The sequence below is a fragment of the Vidua macroura genome, chromosome 6 (assembly GCF_024509145.1).
Source record: "Vidua macroura isolate BioBank_ID:100142 chromosome 6, ASM2450914v1, whole genome shotgun sequence".
NCBI lineage: Eukaryota > Metazoa > Chordata > Aves > Passeriformes > Viduidae > Vidua > Vidua macroura.
Genome location: NC_071576.1, coordinates 16,167,734 through 16,192,958, shown reverse-complemented (window position 1 = coordinate 16,192,958; position 25,225 = coordinate 16,167,734). Strand labels below are relative to the sequence as shown.

General features: G+C 40.7%; 1 protein-coding gene across 1 annotated transcript in view; it reads right to left on the bottom strand.

The window, feature by feature from the left end:
* FBLN5 (fibulin 5) overlaps window positions 1–16,248 on the bottom strand; it is a 45,480-nt gene extending 29,232 nt beyond the window's left edge. Inside the window, exons 1-4 of the mRNA XM_053979318.1 lie at window positions 15,949–16,248; window positions 13,781–13,835; window positions 11,314–11,365; window positions 9,914–10,156 (exon numbers count right to left, since the gene is read on the bottom strand). Coding sequence (XP_053835293.1) covers window positions 9,914–10,156; window positions 11,314–11,365; window positions 13,781–13,835; window positions 15,949–16,040 — 442 coding nt within the window. The 5' untranslated portion in view covers window positions 16,041–16,248. The remainder of the gene's footprint in view (window positions 1–9,913; window positions 10,157–11,313; window positions 11,366–13,780; window positions 13,836–15,948) is intronic.
* Window positions 16,249–25,225: the final 8,977 nt, after the last annotated feature.

The window sequence follows — 25,225 nt, the reverse complement described above, 5'->3', positions numbered from 1 at the left end:
TGGCCCCAACTTTGTGTTGCTCTATACTGAAATTTCCATAAACTTGTCTACATTTATCTGGTAGTAAAATACTTACACCCAATGTCAGTAGGTTGGAGCCATTCTCAACAGAACATTCTGAAGTATTGTTTGCTCTCTTATGGAATGAGAAGTCTTAGTAACACTGCCAGAAACTGCCTAATGCTACACTGCTCTTGATGTCACTGCCTTCTATTGATCATCTTCCACCAGATAACCCTGTGTTAGGTTATCTTTTCAACTACTGCTGGGTTCCAGTCCCTTAATTTCCTGATCACAATTGTATCTTTCCTAGACTTCTGTGTATTACTGTTTATATTGTATACTGTTTATATTGTATACTGTTTATACAATCTTCCCATTCAGTGTTACCTACAGATATGCTGGTTGTACCACAAAGCCAATTAATGCCTTTAATCCAACCAGCAATTTACTGACTCACAAGTTAATACTTCATTTACTTAGGGGGCTGAATGGAAAACAAAAATTTTACTCTAAAAAAAAAAAAAAAAAAAAGCAAGAGCAAAATATTATTAAAAAAGCAGTGTTAAAATTATTTTGTGGAAAAAAAAAACCAAAAGGAAACCAAAATCAAACAACACAGTCTCAGACTAAGTAGTAGATTGCGGATGCTTTCAGACCCTGCAAGTTTATGGTGCATTCTTCTCCCTCTCCTCCTAGACTCTCCCTGTTTAGCTGAAGCACTTCTTTTATTTTCAGTATCTGAATGCTTCATGGATACAAACAGATTTATTCTCACTGTAGTAGCATGTAACTGACGTAGAGCTAATACATAGAAAAAGCAAGAAAATTTTCCAGATGGACTTAGGAGTTTGTATGTTCAAACTTGCAGACTTGCCTAAGAGAAGACACCATTCACACCCCAACTTTCAGAAAATGCTAAAGGTCTCTTCCTGAAAACCCAGACCCCTCCAGGGTTTCCAGATGATTGCTTGGATATTGAGATTCCTCAGAGAAGTAGTCAGTTCTGGAAGCAATATTGAGCAAAGGAGTCTGAGGTTGTACTGCCAGCCCATGACAAAGGCTGCAGACCAGACTAATGGGCATTTATACACTGAACTCCCATGGAGGATGTAGGTCAGTGAAAGCAGGGGACTTAACCAAGCTTCAGGGACCTGGGCCTGCATTTCAGCTGTCCTGACACCAATACTACTGCCTATCCTGTGCACCATCCTTCTCCTCACACTGCAGTGTGGTCTTATACCACAGAGCACCTGCAACCATGAGTTACAGTTGAAAGAAGAGAAGGTTTTGCTAGTGTTAGAAATGAAGATGGATTTCAGCACATCTTGTCATCCCCAAGGGGCAGAACATCTCAGAAAAGAGGCAGAATGCTGAAAAAATTGCCCTGAACTGGGCTGGTTGTAATACACATTTATAGTCTAGTAGCTTTATTTTCTTTGAAAAATTCTCTCATGTCATTGAAGTAGTAAAATGGGAAGGCAGAGAACTGGCAGATTAAGGGGTCGGACTATGTTAAACTCCATGCAACATCTTACTCCAGGCAGCTCTTCCATTTCTGTGTGGCAGCTCTGTCATGGGTCTGGTGTTTTAGGGACAGGACAAAGGAACAGTGCCAGCACATTATCACTTTCTATAGAGTCTGGCAAAACATATGGTCCATTTGGCTGGTTTATACTGGCAAAGAAGAGAATTCATATTTTCTATATATTTTGGCTTAACATCTATATTGTGACATATAACCATGGCCAATTTCAGGCTGGAACCAAATGAAAAGAAACAAGACTGACCCAAAACATATAAGGGAGAGGCCAAGAAAAACAGTGACTTTTAAGTAATTGAGAACACTGCCATCTCTAGGCATTGTGGGTGATGCAAATATATGCAAAAAATGACAGAGGCCTGAGTAGAGTGCTGGTGCTATGAAGGGCACTGAAATAAATCAGCCTTCCAGGTGAGGAGAGACTATCACATACTGAATTCTGCACATTATGCCACAGGAAGGTAAAGAAAGTGCCACTCATAGGAAAATGAGAGAAAGACAAGCCAAAGAGCTGACAGACTGGGGCAGGGTACTCATGACACCTGTCAGTTTTCCAGCACTGTTAAGTGATTTGATTTTCTTTTAAGCCCTGGAATTGTCTAGTTGGTGGGACTGTCTTGCATGACAGCTATTCCATAAAGGAAAGCTCATGAAATCTACCCCAGAGCCGACAGAGCTAATTGATACATAGTGGCCTTAACTGATTTGGCACTGCTGAAATCCCTGGAAGCAAGACATAATAGAGGCAAGGCAGCAACAAAGCCCCACATATCAAACCACTGCTGGCAGTGAGTCTAAGGAATCACTCTGGGATTAATGGCAGGGTGCGAGCCCTGCCCTGGCCAGCACATGCCAGGGGATATGGCAGGCTGGGCATGATTACTGCTCCTCTGAATTGAGTCAGATGTAACCTCCTGCCAACCAGCTCTGGGTGACAACTGAAGTCTGTGTATTGTTTGGCTCAGAGCCCGGTGACCAATAACCCCCATTTCAGAGACCAAACATAACGGAGGCCATTAAACCAGAGTATCAATTGAACTTCTTTTCCTTGCATACCCTTTCCCTCTGTAGTCTACAGATCTCAAGGGAGATGAGATTCCTGGGTTCTTGCCACTTTGTATACCAAAGTATCATACAGTTCCAAGAAAGAGGGAAAATTGAAACACATGATGTGATAGAGAGGTCACAGTCTAGAAAGATTTCAATATTCCTGTGTCTGGACTGTAGTCTGCACATCCAACAAGACATGGACACTGTCCCTTCTGTGCTTATGCCCCTTTTCTGCACACAAATCCGTAATGGTTTTTTTGTAACATTACCCGTTCTCATTCAGCTGTTCCCCTCAGTATACCACTGTGCTTCCCTCCTGGCTCACAGCTCAGTAAAAAAGAAACTAGAAAACATTCAATCACTCCCAAACAGCAGATGCACACTTCCACAGACAGAATCAGTTTAGCTCAAGGTAAAGTTGAAACCAAATTCAAACACTCCTGGTGGTCACAATTTTTAATCATAAGATGATGATCTGACCACCTGTCTATCCTGACCTCGAAATGTCAAGGAATGCCACAAAATCTAGGAAATCCTTATTGTGGTATCAGTGTTTTAGCAGGAGAAAAATATGGTACCTGACTGATCTTATGGTCTTACTGACCACAAAATACTTAAGGTTGAGTTCAAGACAGCTTAAGTTAAACCTAATCAATTCACTACAAGAACTTCTGCTTTAAGATCTTCACCAAAGTCAGTAGAGACTCTAATCATGGGTCTAAGTGTTTTTGTCTCCAGTTGTTGTCCATCTACCCACCCAGCATGACTGTAGTTCATTCAAGATCAGTTGTGGCTATACTGTAGTTGTATTTATTCTGTTTTCACTTTTCACATCATCACACATAAATACAGTCAGTGAGTGGTGCTTGAAAGGCACTGACATGCAGAATGATGGGCTTGCTCCTGCTGTTACACTTTGAATACTCAGGAGCCGGCTAGTTTTCATTCCAGTGAAGAGTGCCCGTTTGCTTAATAACATGCCAGCATTATTGGCTTGCATGTTATATTTCTTGGTTCAATTCTACCCATTCCTTTGTTAGTAGTAGAAGTTTCACAAATAAATGAAGCACTTGCCTGTGCTTTAACTACCGGACTGTGTTCCTCCCACACTGCACTTAGGGAGGAATGAAAGCAGGAACAAGCCAAGCCACAGAAGGCTCAGTTTACCGTGCTACAGATCGATATGTACAGCAGCTTTTTCTATCAAGCTGACTTCTCTACTACAAATGGATTAACTTCAGTGAAAAACAGCATTTCGACCCTCATTCCCCATGGTAAGCTGGACAGGATACTTTTACTGATGGTCAGATTTCTGTAGGAATGACTCTACTGATGCACCCTACTGTAGTGGCTGGATGAGTCTTGCCTTTCCTCAGCCCCTGCCCATTCTCTGTGCTGGTGCAATGGTTTCCTGAGGGAGGAAGGAGCTCTGACTGTTTTCAGATGTACCTTTTAACCCGTGATTATTTTATAGTTAACTCGTGATTATCTTTATGGAGATTGTTGGGATTGTGAATAGATCAGACCATCAGATCAGAAGCACAGAAGTTGGATCTAAAAGATTTATAGTTATGTTTGTCTGGAGCTGTATAAAGTGGGTTTATCCAATGGGGCAGGATTATGTTAAGTATGTCTGTACTCCAGGATGTAAACGATCCTTCTTTCATTACTCTCCTGACTTATGGTCTTGAACCTTAATGTACATAGTTTGTATTTTCCACATGTTTATTTTACCTGGGTTGTCTAGTTTCATTACATTAAATAATCAAGGGGAAACCAACTTGAGTTGTGCTAAAACATGAAACAAATACAGCATAAGTAGAAGACAATTGAAAAACTCCAGGATCAAACAGATACTAAAAGATTTTGTAGCACAGATATTCCTTGAAGCAAATTGGAGATACAGATAAAGGGCTTGGACTTTCCCTCTTCTCTGATCCATGCAGAAACATAGATAAAACTGGCCACTGAATTCCAGCCAGGTTAGTGCACTGGCGTCGTGGCTTAGGAATGTTATTTTCCAATTTAGTACTTCCACTAAAAAAACCACAAACTGCTCCCCCCCCCCACCCCCCACTCCTACTGGAGGCACAAAAGGCATCACAGGTTGAGATAAGAACAATTTACTGGAAACAGCAATGAGATAAGAAAATGAACAATAACAGCAATAATATTAATGATAAAAGTGTACAGAAGAGAGTGATTCACATGCAAAAATTCTCATTGCAGCCTGGACATTAAACAACCCTGGATGAATTTTCTCAGCTGGAAGGAACCCCTTCTTCCTGGAAGACACAGTCCCTTTGCCCACCCCCAGCAATGACATGAGGGGGTATAGAATAACTTCTGGGTCCTGGCCATGCCCCCTCCAGCTACTGCAAAAAATGAACCCTGTCCTGGCTGGAACCAGGACAGTTGGGGAAGTAACTGTTATCCAAATGTCTCACCTTGAGCTTCACTGCTGTAGAATTATTAAACTGGACCCTTTTCTCTTGTTTGTGTGTCTTTACATGATACTTGCCTGGAAGTCACCTCCCCACCTATCATTCCCTTGTGAAATTAATCTTGGTATCATCCTGAAAATTAATATTATTTCACTTTAGCCCCAAAATATCCAGTACAAAATCACAGAATCACAGAATCATTTGTTGGAAAGGATCTCTGAGACCATCGAGTGTAAGCTTTGACTATGTTGTCCCCTAGACCACGGTACTGACTGCCATGTCCAGGTATTTCTTGAGCACTTCCGGGGATGGTGACTCCAGGAATGGCATGCCTTATGGCAAAGCTGGGAACTGAACACAAACTCCTCCAACCCAAGCCTTAGCCACCAGCTATAAACTCTTGAGATGCTTGAGAGGAAACTTTCCCATTGCTATGGCAGCATGAGGTCTCAATTCACGTTTCCTCCTACAAAGCCCATCAGGAAAACCATACTACAAGTAAAAGCTACATATCATGGCCCTTAATTTAATCAGGAACTGTCAACAATTACCTATACTTTCAGAAGTCTGAGCTCAGCCTCTTGTTCTCATGTAATCTTTCCTTCTTTTTCTGGTTAATTTGGACATGATGGCAGTCATTTCCTAACAGGGATCATGCATAACCTTCAGGAACTGGCCATCTGGAGCAGCAAAAGAGATTATCTCACAGACCAAGAGGAAAAGGGAAAGACACAGAGCTGAACCAAATAGGGTTAAAAAAGGAAATAGTGGGAGTGGATTCCGTTTTTATTTTCTTTATACAAACCATTGTAAGGCATAATCTCCTTGCTGCATTTCCCTACTTTTCTTCCTCCTGTTTCTATATGCACAGAGAGGTCACTAGGAAAGTCATTAGGAAGAGGCAGCCTGGCTTGATGGCTAAGCCATTGGATAAGGAACTCTGGGCTCTATCCCAGCACAGCCATGAGCCTGATGCAAGACCTGGGCACCTCCTTTCAGTTCTCTGTCTCTTCATTTCCCTCCTCTTTCCCCACACAGGAACATCTGGTTCCTTCATTTTGCTTGAAAACTCATCTAGACATAGGCTGCTCTTAATGAGGTTGGGCACAAGGCAGGGCAGCACAATTGCAGGCTTGGATGTGGGGTTTAGGTATGCTTGCAGTATAAATGATAATGATCTAAAACCCATCTGTGCAAAGGTAATCTTTTGAAGGAAGGAGTTTCACTCCACAAATGTAGGACTGGGGACCCATAGGTGGGGAATGTAGGAGGTCCTGCCAATCTCTGAGAAACGAGGAAAGCTGAAGCAGTAACTACTGCACAAATGGGGCATGAAAACCAATTCTCTCTTGCACTTGGAGACAGCATCCTTCCATTTCCTTCTTCCTTTACCTTTTGCTTTAAAAATAGCATGTTTTGTTGTTTTTTTTTTTTAAATTACCTCCTCTGCCCTCCTCCCTTCTCTCTGTATCTAGGTCATACTCATCTCACCTTGTGCTTGTACTTTTCCTAGCATTTATCTCTGTCTTTGAGGTCTGCTTTCTCTGAACTCTCTATTCAACCCTTTCCAACTCCATCATCTCCTCACATTGTGAGTTTGCATTAATTGGAGAGAAAGCAATAATAAGAGCCCACCCAGTACAGTTCTTTCCACAATGCCCAGAAGGATCTGTGTTTGAGGCATGTTTTGAATATCATTGTAAATCAGGAAACAGCAAGGTGGAGTGAAAGGAAACTGGAAAGAGCTCTCAGCTTACGAATGTATAATGTGAGAACACAGGCCCTCACTCCAGTAATCTGGAGCCAACAGTTACTAGACCAAGTTCCTTGCGCAAAAAGTCATTATTATGACTAACCCATTCTGTATTTATAGAGAAGTAATGTTAGAAGACAAACAGTTCACACAGTGCTCTTGCACTAGATGTTCTTTGCTTTTTTCTGTATGTGGTCTTTTATTCCAACATTAATTGTGGTTATAAATCATTCCCAACCTGCTTTGGAATGATTTATAAAAACTCTATGTTGTTGAAAACACAGACCACTTACATAAACAGAATATAAAGCACTCAGCAACTCCAGGGGTAAAAAATACCACATATTAGGAATCAAACCCACAGAAGACTTAAGAAGTAATTATCATTAAAACATTTCTCTGTCTGCTGTCACAAATGGCAACAGGTACTTCTGCAGCACACAGAGGACACTGGACTGAGCAAAGCCATCACAGACAGGTGTCTTTGAGAGGCACTTGACCCAGGAAAATTTTGTTTTCATAAAGGACAAGATCTGGAGATGAAAGAATCTTGGCAAGACTGAGTGGTGACCAGGATAGGGAAGGGTTGTGGACACTTTACCACTGTCTGTGACCATGCAGGCCAGAAAGGATGAGGCCAAAAAGCTTGAAAGGGAGAAGAATAGATAATATCTCTTTTTTTGCTGCATGGAAATATATCAGCCCCACGAGGGGGAATGTTATGTGAACAGCCAGGGGTACACATTCCCTTGAGAGCCAAGGAATGCGGGGCCTTGGCAGGCAGGCCAGGTGCCAGACTGGGACAGAGCAACCTTCTTGCAGTCTCCCTACATTTTGTTGAGTGGTAGAAAAAAAATAGAAAGAGCTTCTTAAACTCACACAACTTTCAGATCAAATTTTTGTCCTGTTTCACTTTGGAAGTCTCTTGAACAACCTCAGTGCTTCAACTCTCCCAGTCTCCCAGAAAATGCTCCTGTATTTAATAAACTGTTTTGACTGAAATTCAAAGTGAAAGTAAAGATTTCTGTTGTCCTAGCAGTAGAAAATGTGACCCTGATCTGTAACTCCATATCTGACCAGACAAAAATGTGTACTCTGTTAAAATCTGCAGATTGCTCAGACACATTGGCACAAGAGCTATGGTTCTCCTGCTGTCAATAGCAGAAAATCTCATTATCTCTAACGGAAATACCTTTGACTAATTTTATTTGGAAAGACGGTGCTAGAGGGTGGTGTCTGAACACCAACATAACAAACCTGTTACATAGTGGCTCAGCTACTGGGCAAAATTACTTCTAGTTCATTCTTTTCAACCATTCCACCACAAAATTAGCCCTTTGTATCCTGAGTTCTTTGTAGCCTAAGAACATGCTGGATATGGACAAGGAGGTAAGCACAGAGCAACTGAAATACCATTAACATGAGTGATGCTTATTGGCTTATGGAGGCCATGATACTGTGGGTCAGACTTTCTTGAATGACCTGGGTAAAATTTTGGTTGCTCCTGAGGAGCCTGTCAAGGTTTCCTGATGTCTTTCCTTCAAGGACTTCAAGCACAGCGCTGCACATAACCTTGTTAACTGCTCCCGGAATCCTGACACACACAGATACAACAATAAATACTGCATCAAGGTAGTGAATGTCTCCAGAGAATTTCATTAAATAAAAAATGAAATCTAACCCAGCAGAGACCCCTGACAGGTCTTGTTTTCCTTTAGTTTTGTTTTTCTTCCTTTGTCACGTCATCTACAAAAATTCAAATCTGATGTAGACTTATAAAACTGCTCCCAGCTTGCTGTGGTGCTCAAATGGCAGCCTGTCCTTTCCCATGCATTCTCATTAATGTCTCTCATCACTAAACTTTCTTTACAATTAAATCCCAAATATTTGAAAGTTAAAATGACAGAAGTGAAGAGCCCTGAGTGGAAAAAAAATATTAGTCCTCCCATTTCTGTCAGCATAGATAGGAACATGCGTGCCCTTTGGAGGCTGGAAAGTTCACCGTAAAAGTTTCCTAAATTTTCCTGTTTTGATTTTTCTGGTTTGCATGGAGCAGACCAGACAGTATAATTCAGAGGTTTCATTTCAGCACTTCTTTTCTACTAACTACCCCATTTACTGAATCATTTACAGCAAAGTGAGCAAAATGAAAACACTCCTGGAAATCTACAAATCAGTAGATAAAATAACAGGTTGATCAATTTGCTAAGATTAAAAGGACTAGAGGCCATTTTCAAAGAATCAGATAGTAAAAATGCTTATTTTACAACAAACTCTTCAGTGATCCTAGGATTAAAAATCTCCTCAAAAACCTCCAGGGTTTATGATTTTCCTTTTTTTTTTTTTTTAAATTTTCCAGTCAGTATTACTGTGAGTGCTGGTTAGAAGATATATTTTCCCCACCTTGGAAAGGACAATGATTCAAATAGAAAAAATGTGTCCCAAATGTTAGCTGAATTTAACTCTAGAGTTTCAAAGCTCCTGTGAAGCTCTTGTTGTCTCCTCAGTAGGGCAACAAAGAAAGTGCATCATCTGCAACCAAGTCTCACCAGAAATTTCAGACATTAGGGCAGAATAAGCCCAAAAGACAAGTCAGTTTTAGCTCTTGTGTTTTTCTGCAGCAGTTTTGAAGTAAGTGCTGTTCCTTAGTCTAAAGAGAGGTAAAATTGTCTGTTGAAAGCTCATGGCTTCTCTGGTTTAGGCTTTTTTTCTTGTCAAAGACCAGCTCACATACAGCCAAGAGATGAATGAAGTTTCCCCACCTAACACTTCAAATGAAGGGCCACCTTCTCTCTCATGGACACAATCATAAGCATAAAAGTCATGCTTTTGATGCACTAACAAATCACCTGCCATCAGATGGTTGTTTATCTCATAAAAACATTACTTCTTTCATGAAAGTGGCTTTCCTGCTTAAATGATAGGACTGAGTCATATCTTAGTTTGCATTGAATAATGATGACATGAAACATACAGCTCGCATCCTTAAAAAAAAATTTGACTTCAAAATACTGGGCTTGACTGCAGCATTAACTGAAGGACAACTGCAGGACAGTTGCTCCTGCAATGTCAGGCAAGCTTCAATATAAATGAAAATCTAGAAGAACGATTTCTACGACTTACCAGCACACTGATTGTTCTCATCCAGCTGGAAACCAAAGCGGCACATGAGAGGCCGGGTAACAGTGGGGTAGTTGGGAACGGGGCCGGGTGCTGGGGGCGGAGGGTAAACGTTGGAGTAGGGGCTCAGGTACGGTGATCGGTACACCGGGTTTGTTCGGGGCACACATAAATAGCCACCGTTCTGGTTGACACACACCATGTCTCCTCTGCAGGCCTCCGGAATAGTCCGACATTCATCAATATCTGCAACGAAATTGCAAAGGTTTAAAGAGTGATTGCTCTTTAATGGGACCTATCAAAAAACAGTTAACATGTTTTTTGCAAAATGTTACAAAAAAAAATAATATTCTCCATCCAAAAGGCTAATCCTTCCTTGTGGAGCCTCAATTTGAAGTTAGATAGTACTAAAACAGGAAACATCCCTTATATTCAACATACCCTGTGATCTACTCATTTACTCCACTATTAGAGGATAGAGGGAGAGGACAAGGCCTGCTTCGCTATTCCATAGAAGTTTGGTTTAAACAGTGATTTACACATGGCTGCAGCATGCTACTGCCTGCTCCTGCTGGAGGCTCTGTCCAAACCACAACATGCAGATCAGGATTTCAGAAACTGATGGTTTGGTCTGCCCAGCTGTGAAATTTGGATCCTGCTTTGGAAGTCTCGAGTTCCCTCCCTCTGAGTTAGGGATGCTTGGATCTGGGGACACAGTTCAGGCCTCTTTCTTGCTTTGTTTGAGATTGTTGCTGAATTAAATTTAGAAAGATACAACCAGTTTAGCCCAAATTGAGCATTCCCCGGTTCTTGGGCCACAGAAACAGTAGGCTATAGCAGGGCAAACAATCTGCTGCAGGTTTTCCCCTTTCTGTTTGAGTGACTTTATTGCAAGTAGAAGATGCTGCCCTGGATTGCCATTGACAAAAAGATGCTACTGGGCAAAGTGCAGATTTCCTTACACTACCTCAATTCAGTTTACTTGGAGTTTCAGTTTCTGAGAATGGAATACTTTATTTGAGCCTACAGGTGGAGGCAGGCAACAAAGACAATAAATCCTGAGTTTGAAGGAGAAAAAGAAGGAGGGTGAAGAGCCCTCATCCTTTGGCAGCTACACTGAGGTCCTATCAAAATGCATCATTGTTGTTTGAGTAGCTCTGACAGCCTCCTGTTAGTATCTCAACAATGGCAAAGATCAGTGCTATGTAAAGGCACATACACACACAGACACACATATTTATATATACACATATTTTTTGTATATACATGCATACAAGCACACATATTTGTCACACAGTAAGAACTTTCCATCTAAAACATAGTAAGAGCAACACAATGTTAACTCAATAAATTCAGGATTTCTGAACCCAAATTTAAATATATTGGTTTAATTGAAGTCCTACCTAAGCATTGCCCAGAGGCACGGTCCAGGTCAAACCCATTAGTGCATTGCTGCTAAAATGAGAGAAAAAAGGACACTCAGTGATGGTGAAATAAGAGGTTTGCAGAATCAAATGCTCATCTGGATTATTATGATTGATACAATTGTTCAGCACGATACAGTACAACAAAATAAAGTCCCTTCCCCAAAGGACAGTCAGCAAGCCATGAACCCGAGGCCTCAGCACAGATTCCAACCCCTTAGCTCAGGAGTGGCACCCTCAGGTGATGGCAGTGTCAGGCTGTTCCTCTGCCCAGGGGTCACCAAGGTGTTATGAGTACAGGGGTACGATGTGTTATGAGTTGTTAGCACAGAATTACAGCCTTCTAGTTTGGGGTCTTGTTTTTGCCAGAACAGGGGGGTTCATCTCAAGGTACTTGTTACATCTCTCACGGGCTCCCCAGGCAGCCCCTTCAGCACACAACACGTCAGGCATTGACTGATCCAGAGCCATAGTGGAAACATAACAAGCTTAAAAAAATAAGGCTCTTCTTGTCCACCAAACCTTGTAATTTTTAGAGGATAAATCTTTATACAACATGTTATAGGCATTCGAGGTTACTGGAAGCCTTGTTCCTTCCTGTTCTGTGGTGTTAGTCATTATCAGGGCTGAAGCCTTGAGTCTTCAGTACCTCCTCAGTGACCTCAGCATCTCTAAACTGGTGAAAGTCCTGGTGATAGTGCTTTCAAAGCCTGTTAAAATGATTCCCTGCTCTTCCTAGTTTTTGACTGGGCCTCCAGCTATTTAGCAAGGGACCAAGCAATTGACACAAGCACAAGATCTTCCAGTAAATAGGTTGTACTAGGCAATGTAAGCAAGAGATATCCAGGAAACAGGAACCACTGAAGCAACCAGAGGGCAGAGGGACAGAGTGTGTTCAAGATTCTTCCTTTTTTGTTGTTTCTTAATGATAAAGACACTTATTTTTTGACTTTATGGAAGAAATAAGTGGAAGAGTAAAGTACTTGATGATTTTGGAAAAGTAGTAAGTTGTAGATGGGAGACAGAGGGTTAGAGGGGTGAGTCAGTGGAAGTGGGTCATTGCAGGAACCAGGGACAGGACATGAAGTGAAACACATGGCACTGTTTGGACTGCACCTGCCACTTGCACATATGAATACACAAAACCACTGCTAGAAGTGTCAGACAGTATGGAGGAATTCTGCCTTCATTTGTTTTGGCATTCCAAGATGCTTTAGTATCATGTTGTGGAAAGCCAAGAGACTCTAATGGGAGAATGTATAATCACCCTCATGTTTTAAAGAATGTATGTTCTCTACCTTTTGCTCTCCTTTTTGTGTACATACACTACACCTAGGTTAGCTGGAAAAGCTGAAATAGTTGTTAACAAAATAATTTTATTTTGGTCAAAAAATGATGATTCAGAAACACTGAAACTGCTGTAGAACTGGTTTCAACAACTTTCTAGAACTTTATTCTAGAAAAGATTCCAATATTGTCAAAATTACCAGTTTGAGTGTCTTCAGAAATATTGCTGTTGTTTCAGCTTCAAGTTGCTTTTTAAAGTAACTTCAAAAATTAATTTATGCTACAAGATGTTTTTATAAAAATTCTAGTGTAAACAATATTTTTTAAATTATAAAAACAAACCCTTAAAGACATCTCAAAAATTCTCCAGGGGCATGAAAAGCATTTCCCATACAGATCCAATAATCACCAGAATATTAATAAGCATGACTTGTGCAGGAAATTTTCAATGTAATAGAAGAAAAACAACTACATTTCAGAGGCTTTTGGCAAAGGTATTTAGAAACACAGCTCTGGACTCCGAATATATCTGGACTATCAACTAGAAATCCAAACAACATGCCTTTAGGAACAGTTTCTCCTGATTTAAAGTTACTTGGAGCCTGAGCACACAAAGAACTAATGATTCTGCTATTTCAAGAACTGGACTGCTTTACTTCCACCCTCTTGAACAGAAATGGGTTTGGGCATAAGTGAAAATGAAAACTGGGATACAGTCATTTAGGATCACAGTCCAAAATGAAACAGTCTTAAGACTTGATCCTGCTAGACACAGAAAAAGATGTATTATATGAATGAATTTTCCAAATATGGATGTTTCTCACAATAGAACTGAGCAGTCTCTGGTTTCATGGGAGAGTTTTTCTTATTTCCTGTTCCAGAAGTGTTCAGTTTAGAGGCAGAATCAGATTTTCAGTGAGGTCCAGGTTTCTGGATATTTTGCTGAGCTGGCAAGGATGAGTCAATAAGCTCAATCCATGTTCAACTCCAGAATCCTGCTGGCTCCAAGTTCTCCCCTCTAAACCCTTAGACCACACAACTTCCTTTCCATGTAAACCCCAGACCACAGAGCTTCCTATCCACCTGCCAGCCAGTTAAGTTTCATGCCACATAGCACTTAGTACAAAGCAGTACACACATCTCTGCATGCACCTCTCACCTGTGCTTTTCCAGGGCTTGAAAGGCAGACAGCCAGTGTGAAAGCAGTCAGTATCCTGTAATGCGCATAGAAAATAGGCTGAAAACCTTCTGATATCCAGGCTTATTGCATAGAATTAAATACACATGGACAAATGAATTTCTAGTGACACTTCAGTGTATTCCACAGTTTTGCTAACACGAATTTGGCCTTTGGAGAAGGAGTAATATAACTCCAGATAAGGGCCAGATAAATCTCAGAGCCAGTGACTCTGATGGTACTATGGTTTTATGCAACTGGGATTGAAATCCAGTTGTATTGAAATTGTACATTTCTATGGGCTAATCTAATTTTTATGACACCCCCTGCAGCAGCTGTTGAATGAACAAGTGTGCAATATTCCATAAAGCAGTTTTCCCCCTCTCTGACACCTTTCTTTTGCAAAAATGAAAGCTCCTCTTGCACACTGTGCACGCTTTACAGATGGGCAAACCCAAGCAAGGCCCTGCCTAAGCTCACAGCGTGAAGTGTTGGCAGGGCTGCAGACATGTCACGCAGGAGGTCCTGAACCCAAGCCAGCTGCTCCAACCGCTAAACCGCATTTCATCCCCAGGAGGCTCTATCTGAGATGAATCCGTTTTCTTGGGGCCAGATTCCATCCCTTTACTCAGTCCTGAAGGAGACACACTGTGCCAGGTCACCAGCTACCAGAAGCTGTTATCTCCAATGGAGCCTTACCCAGGTATATCATCTTCACATCTAGTGCTCCCTACTGGGTCTCCCTCCACTGCAACTGAAAGATGAGGATCCCTCTCTAAAAGAGCCCTATGCCTGTTTTTGGAGCTCCTTACCTGGAGCATAAAAATTCTGGTCAAGTAACCTCCCACCTCCAAATATTTACTAACAGATAGAAAACCACGAAAGCACAGTCAGAAACTACTTTTTTCTAGGTCCTGTGGATTTCAGTATTTTGCTGCTGATTAATGTAAAACTTCCTAGTACCATTAGACCCACACCTTGCTTATCTTGGATTGTAATCCTAAATGGCAGTTGGATACAATACATTCCCACAAAACCAGTACAGGAAGCAGGGGATTTTTTAGGTAGCCTTAGTTCTGCTACCCATGTGAGCTGCCAACTTTCTCTCTTAGAGCTGTCCCTGATTTCCAGAGTGCAGACTGAGCTGCTGAGCAAGACCTACAAATGCATCAGACAAAACCACACACAATGACCGACACATTACAACAAATTTGACAAGCTCTGAAAAGTAAACATAAACCCTAAAATGGTTGTTCATAGTGGTATGGAGACAGATTGTGCTTGTTGGCAACTTTTGAGTGACAAGGAAAGGCAAATTCTGCACAGAGTTTTCCTTAGAGTCCAATGTAAAGCATTCAAACTACAATTTTATCCATTTAGGCTTACACTTAATTTATTGATTCCTCAGATCTTTCTGAAGATATTTTAAAATGTACATTTCTATAAAGACTGCATACTTATTTTGCATAGAGTGAGAAAAGCATTGGGAGGGAATACAACAGGTTATAGAAGAATACTGACACATGCAGCAACTGGGCTGTGCTGCACATTGCTGCAGGACAGTGCACAATAACAAAATGCCCCATAAAACAGTCAGACAAAATGCAAACATTTTTAGACAGGCTTTAGTTTCCTTTGCTACAAGGTGATATATTCTTTCCTCTTGGTGGGGGAGTGACCTTACTGCCTCATATGTGTTCTGTCTGCACCCATGATCTCAATTTGCTCGTTACTTTAGATCTAAAATCCCCTCAAGAATTATTAACAGAAATGCAGCACAACCTATCAACACTACATGCAGCTGGTCACAGTAGCTTGCCCAGCAAGCAAAATATTTTAAACTAGTAATTAACTTCTGCAATAGTAACTAATTAACTTCAATCAATCACTGTAGCCAGTGGGATCATTGCTGCTGCAGTTCAGCACTCCCGCAGATGCGCAGAGTATAAGCACAGATCAAGAAGGAACTTGTCAGAGACAGCGCAGCTTCAATAACAGGCAGATCGTCTTTCCCCACCTCTGACCACTGAGATCCCATCTTTTGCAAATGGCTTTTGCAAGTGGATTGGCATAACATGTCCATGCCACAGCTATTTTCCACAAGTAGGTTTCCCGTCAGTAAACAAAGAAGTTTCATGCATACCACTTACCTTCTTAATCCTTGCATGTCCAAAACCGTTGGGGAAAGGTGGAAAAAACCCAGAGTCTGTGCTGATGAATAACTAGAAAGTTTTCCAAACATTACCCTCTGCTAGCACTTCAGTTCCTCTGTCATTTATAGTCCAAAGAATGAAATGGCAAGTAATGGAGAAGATCGGGAGCCGTCTGTACCTCCTCAGACACTGGAGAGAATACAGAGAAAGCACCTGGTTTTGCTTAGTTCTCTTCTGTAATTCAGCATTAAACCAATTGGAGGAGGAATGTTAAAAATGAACACTTCATTTTCTAAGTATGTTAAACAATGCAAATGGGGGCCTCAGCCTGGGACAGCTGGTTTAGATTACAAAGCTCACCAACTGGCTAGACTCCTCACAACAACCTCGAGGAGCCTGCCAGGATAAAACACTAACAGCTTGAAGGAAAGCCTCTCCCGCTGCAAACTTCACAGTTAAATGTGCCTCAGAGCAGAGAGCACCGTTATTGGACAGAAACCCTTATCAAGGGACTGGAGAAGGGAAGGGATTGTTTTCCTTGCTCTGAGAACAAAAAAAAAGTCAGGCTTTTTTGCACTCTAGCTGGTGTCCTGGACAATGAATATGCAACACTTGCAGCTCTGTGCCAATGGCATACTGATGAAAGGTCTGACCCTCTGGGAGGTGAATAACTCGAATTCATGATGATCACAGCTACAGGAACTATATTGCTTGGGGATTATTTGAAAACAGGAATAAACAAATTAAACACTCAAAGGAAAACAAATGGCTTGTCTGCAAACACTGGCTCTTTTTAAACTGATCCCATGCTTAAGGGAGTAGTTTATGATATGAAATATTTCTTCAGGAAAAGCATAACTTGCAGATCTCCAGTTATGACTGAAGAGGAAGGAAATAAAGTACTTTTTCAGGTGTTTTGTAACTTTGCCACGGGCAGAGCTTTAGTAGGTCAAGAAGAACATTTATGGGATGTGAAAGGTAAGCAATCAGATGCAGCAAAGATTGTAGTAGATCCAAATATGAACACTGAAATTAAAGACAGATATGGACATTAAATAAGTACTTTGAATTTCTGTTGACTGTCACATTTGAGAAAACCCTTTATTTCTAAGGAACCTGAAATTATTATCATACATCTCTGTGTAACAGATTGAGAAACAGAAGTACAGTTGATATAACAGATAATAATAAAATTTGCCGCTAAGCATCGACATCCAGCTTGAGATACAAGGACTGAGCTGCTTTAGGGGTCCTGAGCCCCCACAAGTTGTATTGGAGCCAAAGGGAAGCTCAAGACCTCTGTATCTTATTAACTGGCTGTAATTGTCCAAATTACCTTTCAAAAATGACAGCACCAGAGGCTCCAGGCCATTTCTGACAGTTTGTCTCTCAGTGATTTGCTTGCATCACTTGTACTGCATGGAAAATTAAACACTCACCTGTAATCATTCAAACAGTGTCGATACATTTGCAGATAAACAAGAACCAATTAACTTACTTTAAATAAAGTTCCCAAAAGCCTAACAAAAACTCACACAAGGGACTTCTGAAGAAGCTGCTGGGCATGTTGTGAAGTTTTGTCATGGTTCAGAAAACAGGCAAGAGAGGATAGAAAGCAAAGACCAGGAAAATTTTCATTCTGGCAAATGTTTAACAGTGAGTATTCTCACTGCTCCATACCACCAGAGTTTCTCAATACACTCAATAACCTGGAGAGCTTACAGATCTAAGAGTAGCAGTGCTTACTGTATGTTGGAAGTGTGAAAAATCTACTGAAACAATGAGAAACAGCTTTACAGGAAAGAAAATGCTCTGTGCATCCAGCTGTGTGGACGAAGAGCTTGCTTCATCTGATAATACTTCACTTGCTAATCCACTGAATTTTTCTACAATCACATGGTAAAATCATTGCATGCATGCCAGAATCACTGTATGAGTGCAGCACCAGTCTGCTCCCAAATAGTTGCCTCAGAGTTCTGATCCATCAGCCAACTGGCAGAGGTGCTCCAGCCCTGGAGACAGGAGGTGAATCCAGATCTCACCACCTAAGGGGCTCCCTTAAGAAGAAATACTGTACAAATGTTTTGATTTTTCCTGTCTCCATCTGACAGCTGGAGTGGATAAAAACCAGCGTATAAAAAGTGTACCAAACCACAACCTGGGCTAGTTTACAGCTTGGTGACTGTTTTTTTTTCCAAAACAAAAGGACTTGATTTTGTGGCTAGGTGGAATTTCTGCAGTACCTTTCTATAACTTCTATCAGTCACAAAACAATGAGGTGCAGCCACAGCCTTTTCACAACTCTGTTTGGTATGAAGGGCTGTATAAAGGAAGGATTTTGTGGTACATAAGCCCCCTTTTGTTCACCCTATAAAAATGAACAATTTGATGCACCTTTCAACACCCTGTGCTGACACCTGCAGCATTTATGCTGCATCCACCATCTTAAGCTGGTGCCTAAACTTCATGTGTAGTGGTGCTCTCACTTCAATGGTCTCAAATATCCCTCTGTGTTATAAAATCCATTACTTTATTTAGGTTACCTTGACATTGCCTATGTCTTGATGAGAGGTGCAGAACTGTCCCCAGTATAAAATTGGGCTCTGTTAAATAACTATGTTCTCAAAGTTTGCTTTGTGCATAGCTAGGGTTGAAACCATATCTCCAGTTAAGACTTGGATTTTGAAAATTGTGTTATATATAATAAGGGGCAAATAAAATGTGTTGTATAACTTTACTGTCTTTTGATGAGACAGCTGCACATGTGAATTGAACTATGCTCCTGCAGATAAAGCAGAGCCCTCAGCACTGGAGAACATAATCTAACCGATTCTAAATGCTAAGACAAAAGCTGTAAATAGGCCAGGGAACTTAAGAATAGTTAATTATACTTAGCACCCTTGAACAGAAAATCTTCCTCGCAGAAACAAGTAATCCTCTAAGTTTCACAACATTTCATCTCCTTTTTTAACTCTGATTTTGTTCTTACATTTCTCCAGAACCACATCTGTCAAACACCCTTCTTGGATGTTCTTGTCATTTTAAAAAATTCCCCGACTCTGAACATTTTTAAGAAAATTTTCAAACTGTGAGAAGAGTCAAAGCATACAAGTTTGTATGGTGGTAGGTGAGCCCAAAGTCATTCTACATGCCAAGTCACAGACATCTTTTACCCAGGCCCACAGACCTAAATTAATTAAAGGAATTTTCCAATAACTGACACTTTAGGCCCTACATGTCCAAGCTTTAGACACTCAAAACATTAATTTTGCTCCTACCAAATCTTATGGAACCAAATGTTTTTACCAGCAAAAATGGTAAAACAGCAAAACTGCTGGGCATTTGCAGAAACAACTGTGTTTTGATAGCATCTAAGCTTCATGAGATTCACAAGCTGAGCTTTTGCCTGACTGTGGAGATTGATCTAGGTGTTCTTGGAGACTGCCAAGTAAGCAGGCTTTTGATATTGTCACATGTTGGTGTTACAACACAGGCAGTGATTTGGCATACACACATCTCACCCTACTGCCCCTTAAATAGCAGCACATAGGAAACATGGTCCCAAACCCTAATTCTGCCTGAGAAAGAGTAGGGCTCATTTCTTCCACTTCCCAGGAAAGAATCTCCCTTGCAAACTCCAGGTGTTTGGGGAGGGTTGCCTGTAATTTTTCAAAGACTACTTTAGATTATCAGCTGAGGTCTGCTTCGTTCACTCTCTGAATTATAATTGCCATCTCATAACATGACTGATGAAATAACCTGTTCCAGATGGCTCAAGCCAGAAGCTCAAAGGCACAGTGCTACATATATTTTCCTTTCCTAGCCAAACATAACACAAGCTAGAATTAACAGTGAAAATTTACATAGTATGTATTTGTAAAGACATCCGTAGTGCTAATTAAAAGGTACTGGGAATGTAGGATCCCTGAGATGTTGTGGTGTGTTGATCTGCAGCTCACTGTACAATTTTTAGGAAGGAGAAAATGTAACAGTTCCTGGTGTGCTGCCATCTCTTGGGGCTCAGCTGCCTCAACAGTTCCCACTTGCATGAGATATCCATGCAAACCAGAGCCAATAGAGCACTCCTTCCTTTCTCCTGTACAGAGATGTCACCTGTCTGTCTGAGGCACGCGTTCCTTTGGGCAGAGCATACTGCTGATATCATTGCTTCCAAAGACCAGCGTGCTGAGCCCCACTGCAGTGTTGTACCAGGTGGTCTCACAGTGCCCAAACACATGGAATAAACACTTAAAGTCCTTGGTTTACTCTAACTCTACATCTTTGTCCTGGTTTCCGCTGGGGTTACACCACACCACCCCATAGCTGTATTCTCTTTACAGGTCTGTGGTTGCTCTGATGCCAATTTCTAACTGGCAACTTCTTTTAGGACAGAAATTACCAGTGGAAAGCCCAGGCATCACTGTATCCATTCTGAAATGCAACAACTCTAAACATATATCTGGCTAATATCTATATATCTAAACTAATATCTGGCTCCTCTTTACTGCTTTGAAAACATTACTTGTCCCTTTGGATAAGGAGTATTAGGATCTAGCAGGTACATACCAAAACCCAAACAGTTTAAAACAGCCCAGTGAACTGCATCTACTGTAAGACAGAACAATGTCAGGAATATTCCCTCTAGTGAGATCAGGTTTGTTGTTCATGATCACCTGTTCAGCTGTAGTACTTTCTAGGACAGTCTATGAAGATGCCTGAGGCAAAGAATATTTTTGGAAGAATTCTTCAGTATTTTTCAGGGTTTTTTAACCCAATAAAACTAAGGTAAACAAGCAAAATAAATGATTACTGTAACTTTCTCAGGAAAAAAACCAGACCCTTTTGCAGCATTTTTGGTGTATGTGACTACTCTCAGCAGAGAGGAATAATTGTTCATGGTAGTAGTTTGCAACAGCCTGCAACATTCTTCTTGAGTTTTCAATCCTTAGATGATTGACATTTTTACTTTTAAAATATTTTCCTGTAAAACATGTATGAAACATCATCCTCTACCTAAGGACAAAAGATGTACTTGAGAACTCCCATCTGCCCCTTGGTTGCTCTGTATCCAAGAACAAGGTGCCCCAAACCACTGTTCATATTTTACTTCTTTTTCTGTTGAATCTCAACACAGCTCTGGTAATTGCAGTTCACATTTTGCCTGAAACTGGACAGATATTTTAGTTTGTTTTTGTTTGTTTTATAAGATTGACATGTACATAAACTGGGCTGTAGCCTTCTCTGCATTTTTGTCAAATGGTCTAGACAATGTGGTTGAAAACAATACTCTTTAATCTTGTGACAAAATGTTTACCAGCCCCTTTTAACAGCAAGCATAAATTCTTTATGGCCTGTTTCAGCTAATAATGACCTTCCATAAATAAAGACCTAAACCTCTTAATACTTCTGGACCAAGACTAAAGTCTGTTTCACTGTTGGAGCAAGCCAACATTCAGTCTTCACAAGTGCCTGGGATACATAAACCATTGGGCTCCAATTACGACCAGACAGTTAGAAGTATGTACTAAAACCCTCCTTAGAAATATTCAGGACTGATTTATTTTATGTTAAAATGCCTCAAGACTGCTGAGTCTTTTGCAGTTTCCCAAGCCCTTTACTAACACAAGCACCACACTGGGCATGTCTGGCAGGATCGGGTGGCACCTTAGAGCAGCTGACTGGAGACAGTGGTTCACCTTTACTGGTTAACCTGGCAGCTTTTCCTAGCTGCTGGGCATCAGTGCCAGTAAAACATCAGCTTCATCTGTGCTTCCTCAGCTCCCAGGTACTTTAATTCCACCACATGGAACTTATATTTTAGGTGGGTTTTGTGTTTGGGGTTGTTTGGTGGGGTTTTTTTCCAGATTGAGTTGGGCATCCTTTCTCCTTTTTATTCTGCTTTGGCAATTCACTTTGTTTTTATCCAGAGCAAAAGATCAGCCACTGTAGCATTGAGCATATTCTGTGTTTTCCATTAAAACACTTCAGGTTCTCAATAAACCCAAACAAGTCTGTGGAAATGCCATCTCTCAACAGGGGTGTTTGAATGTTCACAAGAATGTGCACTATTTTGTAAGGGCACCTGCCAGAACCCTGGTGATGAATCCAGAGTAGAAAATATTTGACATCAACCCTCTCTTCCAGAGCTTCTATTCTTCCAAGTGGTGGAAATCATTCCCTTTTTAAAAATGCTTCACTCTCATAGGTGAATGAACACAATATAAGCAAAGACTCCTGGCTTCTTTTTCCAATAAGACACTTGGCACATTTTTGGGTCTTTTCCTTATGTTAAGATTTTTGGGGTTATATGTTAGTTAAATACAGCAGTGGCAGAAAGTTTCCCTATAAGGAAAAGTACTGTTTTGTACTTTCTCAACTGTTTTCCTAACCCCAGAAGACATTTATAAACTTTTCTTCCATTTAAGAACTACTATATATTCCCACAGCAGGGATGATACCATTTCACAAATCACCTGTTTACTTTTGGGGCCTAACCATGCCATTCATAAGAATTGGCTGGGAAACTGGGTGGTAAACATGATGTATGTTGTCTGTTTGTTTTCAGACTTATTATTCACTTCTCTGCAGCAACAAGTGCTGTTGTAAGGCAGCAATTTAGCGTGCTGAATGTAGAAATTCCACTGAACAGGGATGTACTCCCATTTCCTAGTTGCGCTGTATGTGCTGCAGAACTTATGAAGTCTTGAAACAGGATGCAGTTTCTAACACAGTCTTTTGGGTTTGGTTTTTTTTTTTTTTTTTTTTTTTTTTTTTTTTTTTTTTGTTGTTGTTGTTGTTGTTTTTTTTTTTTTTTTTTTTTTAATCTGCTGGCCTTTGCCTTGAGTTGCACTGGTTGCCACAGCAGAAGGAGATGAGCAGTACCGGGGGTTCCCTGTTCAGAAGCAGCCTGGCCATGCCCAGGGCTCCCATCCATTCAGGAATTGTGGGGTACCAGAACCTCAAGCAGCCATATGAAAAGTCAGTGCAACTAGACCCATCTTCCAACACAGGCACTTGTACTGTGAACAGAGTCCGTTGCCAAAGCCTGATAAATCAATCAGTCCCCATTTTGTCCACAGTTCCATAACAAAATTCAAGAAGTTGAAGTTGTGCCAGATAAAGAAAGCAGAAAAGAACAAAAACTCTGACAGGTTAAATGTGAAAAACAGAAAGTCGGGCCAAGAAGGTTTGAGAAACAAATCATAAGAAGCATAAAAGCTAATAATAAATTCTTTTTCAGACACACCAAGAGCAGGAAAACTGCCAAACAGTCTGAAAAGCCAACAGATGAACAAGGTATAAAAATAGTGCTTAAAAAAGATAAAACCTCTGTAGAAAGTGAAATGTTTCTTCTTCATCTGCATTTGCTAGAGAAACTTCAAGATATTACCATAGTGGAATAAAAGGAAAAAAAAAACAAAAAAAGGTGAAAAAGAAGTAAAACCAAATCCAGTTTGGGAGGATATGTCTGAATTAAAATGCCAGCAGGAGAGGTTGTAAAACAAATCAAGAAAATGAAGAAAAATCATTCATCAGAACTCACTTGACATTTAGAAATTAAGTGTCATTAACTGAATTAAATATGACCATTTGCAACAGCTGAATTGTTTATCTGAATTGCAATCTCTCACAAAATTGCCTTGGTGCTAGAAGAAAAGTACCAAATACAATCCTGTATTTCATAGGTTTTTATATAATGGTTTTAATGGTTAATAAAATACAGAACAGTGAACCCAAAATATCTGGAAATCAGTAGCACAGCACAGGAGACAGTGAAATTCAGGAAGAATTTCATAATGGAAAGGGTTGTTAAATCTTGAAAAAAACTTCCACAGTTAAGCATTGGAATGGACTGCCCAGGGAGATGGTGGAGTCACCATCCCTGGAGGTGCTCAAGAAATGACTGGATGTGTCACTTAGTGCTATGGTCTAGTTGATGTGGTGATGATCCATCAAATGTTGGACTCAATGGTCTTAAGGGTCTTTTCCAACCTTAATGATTTGGTGATCTTTTAGGCATAGGTTTTCTTGGAAACCATCCTTAAGAACTACATCTCTCAGAAAAATAGTTCTGCTCCATGTAGAGGTATAGAGGTTTATTTTTACTCTAGCTCCGCGCATTTGAAATTGGCTCTAGCCAACTCCATTTGAGTTTCTAGTGAAAATCTTTCCTTTCATGAACTAGATTGCCTAGTCCCATTTGGCCAGGGCAGTGAAGGCTTCAGGTTGCCAGCAAAGCATCAAGCTATTTAAGTATCTGTACAAGCCACTGATTCAGTGTAGGAGAAGAACATCAGAGTGCAGCAAGCTCCCGGAATCTCCAGCCCTGCCTACTTGGCAGGTTCTGGGAAGCACACCATAGTTGCTGTTCTGTTCAGAGTCCAGTAAGGACAGAGGTACCACCTGCAACCCCTGCCTGCAGTGGTGCTCTGCAGGTTCTTCATCCAGAGCACTCTGCAGACAATGTGCTATCCAGTCTGCAATTGGGTCCAGACAGATCTGGCAATCCTAGCTATGACTCATTCATTTTCTTTAGAATCCTGTACTCCTCAAATTTTTGTAGTTTCATAATAAGCCTTCTCTAAGTTAGCTGAAAACTGTTACATCTGTTACTGCTCCTATTGTCAAAAATAAGGCAGTGTTCTGTTTGCCTTCATTTTTATTGGCACCCACTACTTAAGCATAGAGTGACATGCAGTCTAAATATTTTCCAAATCTATTCCCAGAAAAAGTTTCAGTTTTAATTACTATTTTTCAGTGTTCCAGTCTACCATTCAAACCACTTTCTTTACAGTAGTTTTATTCCTGCTACAATTTAGCATTGTATCAATGGTATGGCATGTAAACCAAAACACATAGGTGAACCAGAATCAACTCAGTAATTCGCTTGTAGTCCTGAAAAATACCCTTTTATTACAAACAATAGCATCACTCAAATACATTAATACCTTATAATGATAAAGAAAAGTACTGCAGGAGATACGGAAACAGTTTTACATAAAGGTTAATTTTACAATCTGTGGTTGGCTTTCTCCATGACTAGCTGAAACCTGAATCCCTTATTCCCCTTTCTCTATGCAGCTTCTTGGACACCTGCCCCCAGTGTCTGGAATCACTCTCATGATCTCCATTCTCCTGAGGAAGTGACCTTCTCACTCTTAAAACTACCCCAAAGGAGGATGTAGCCAGGTGGGAGATGAGAGGACAGCAGCCCCAAGCTGCCCCAGGGAAGGTTCAGGTTGGACATCAGGAGGAATTTCTTCACAGAAAGGGT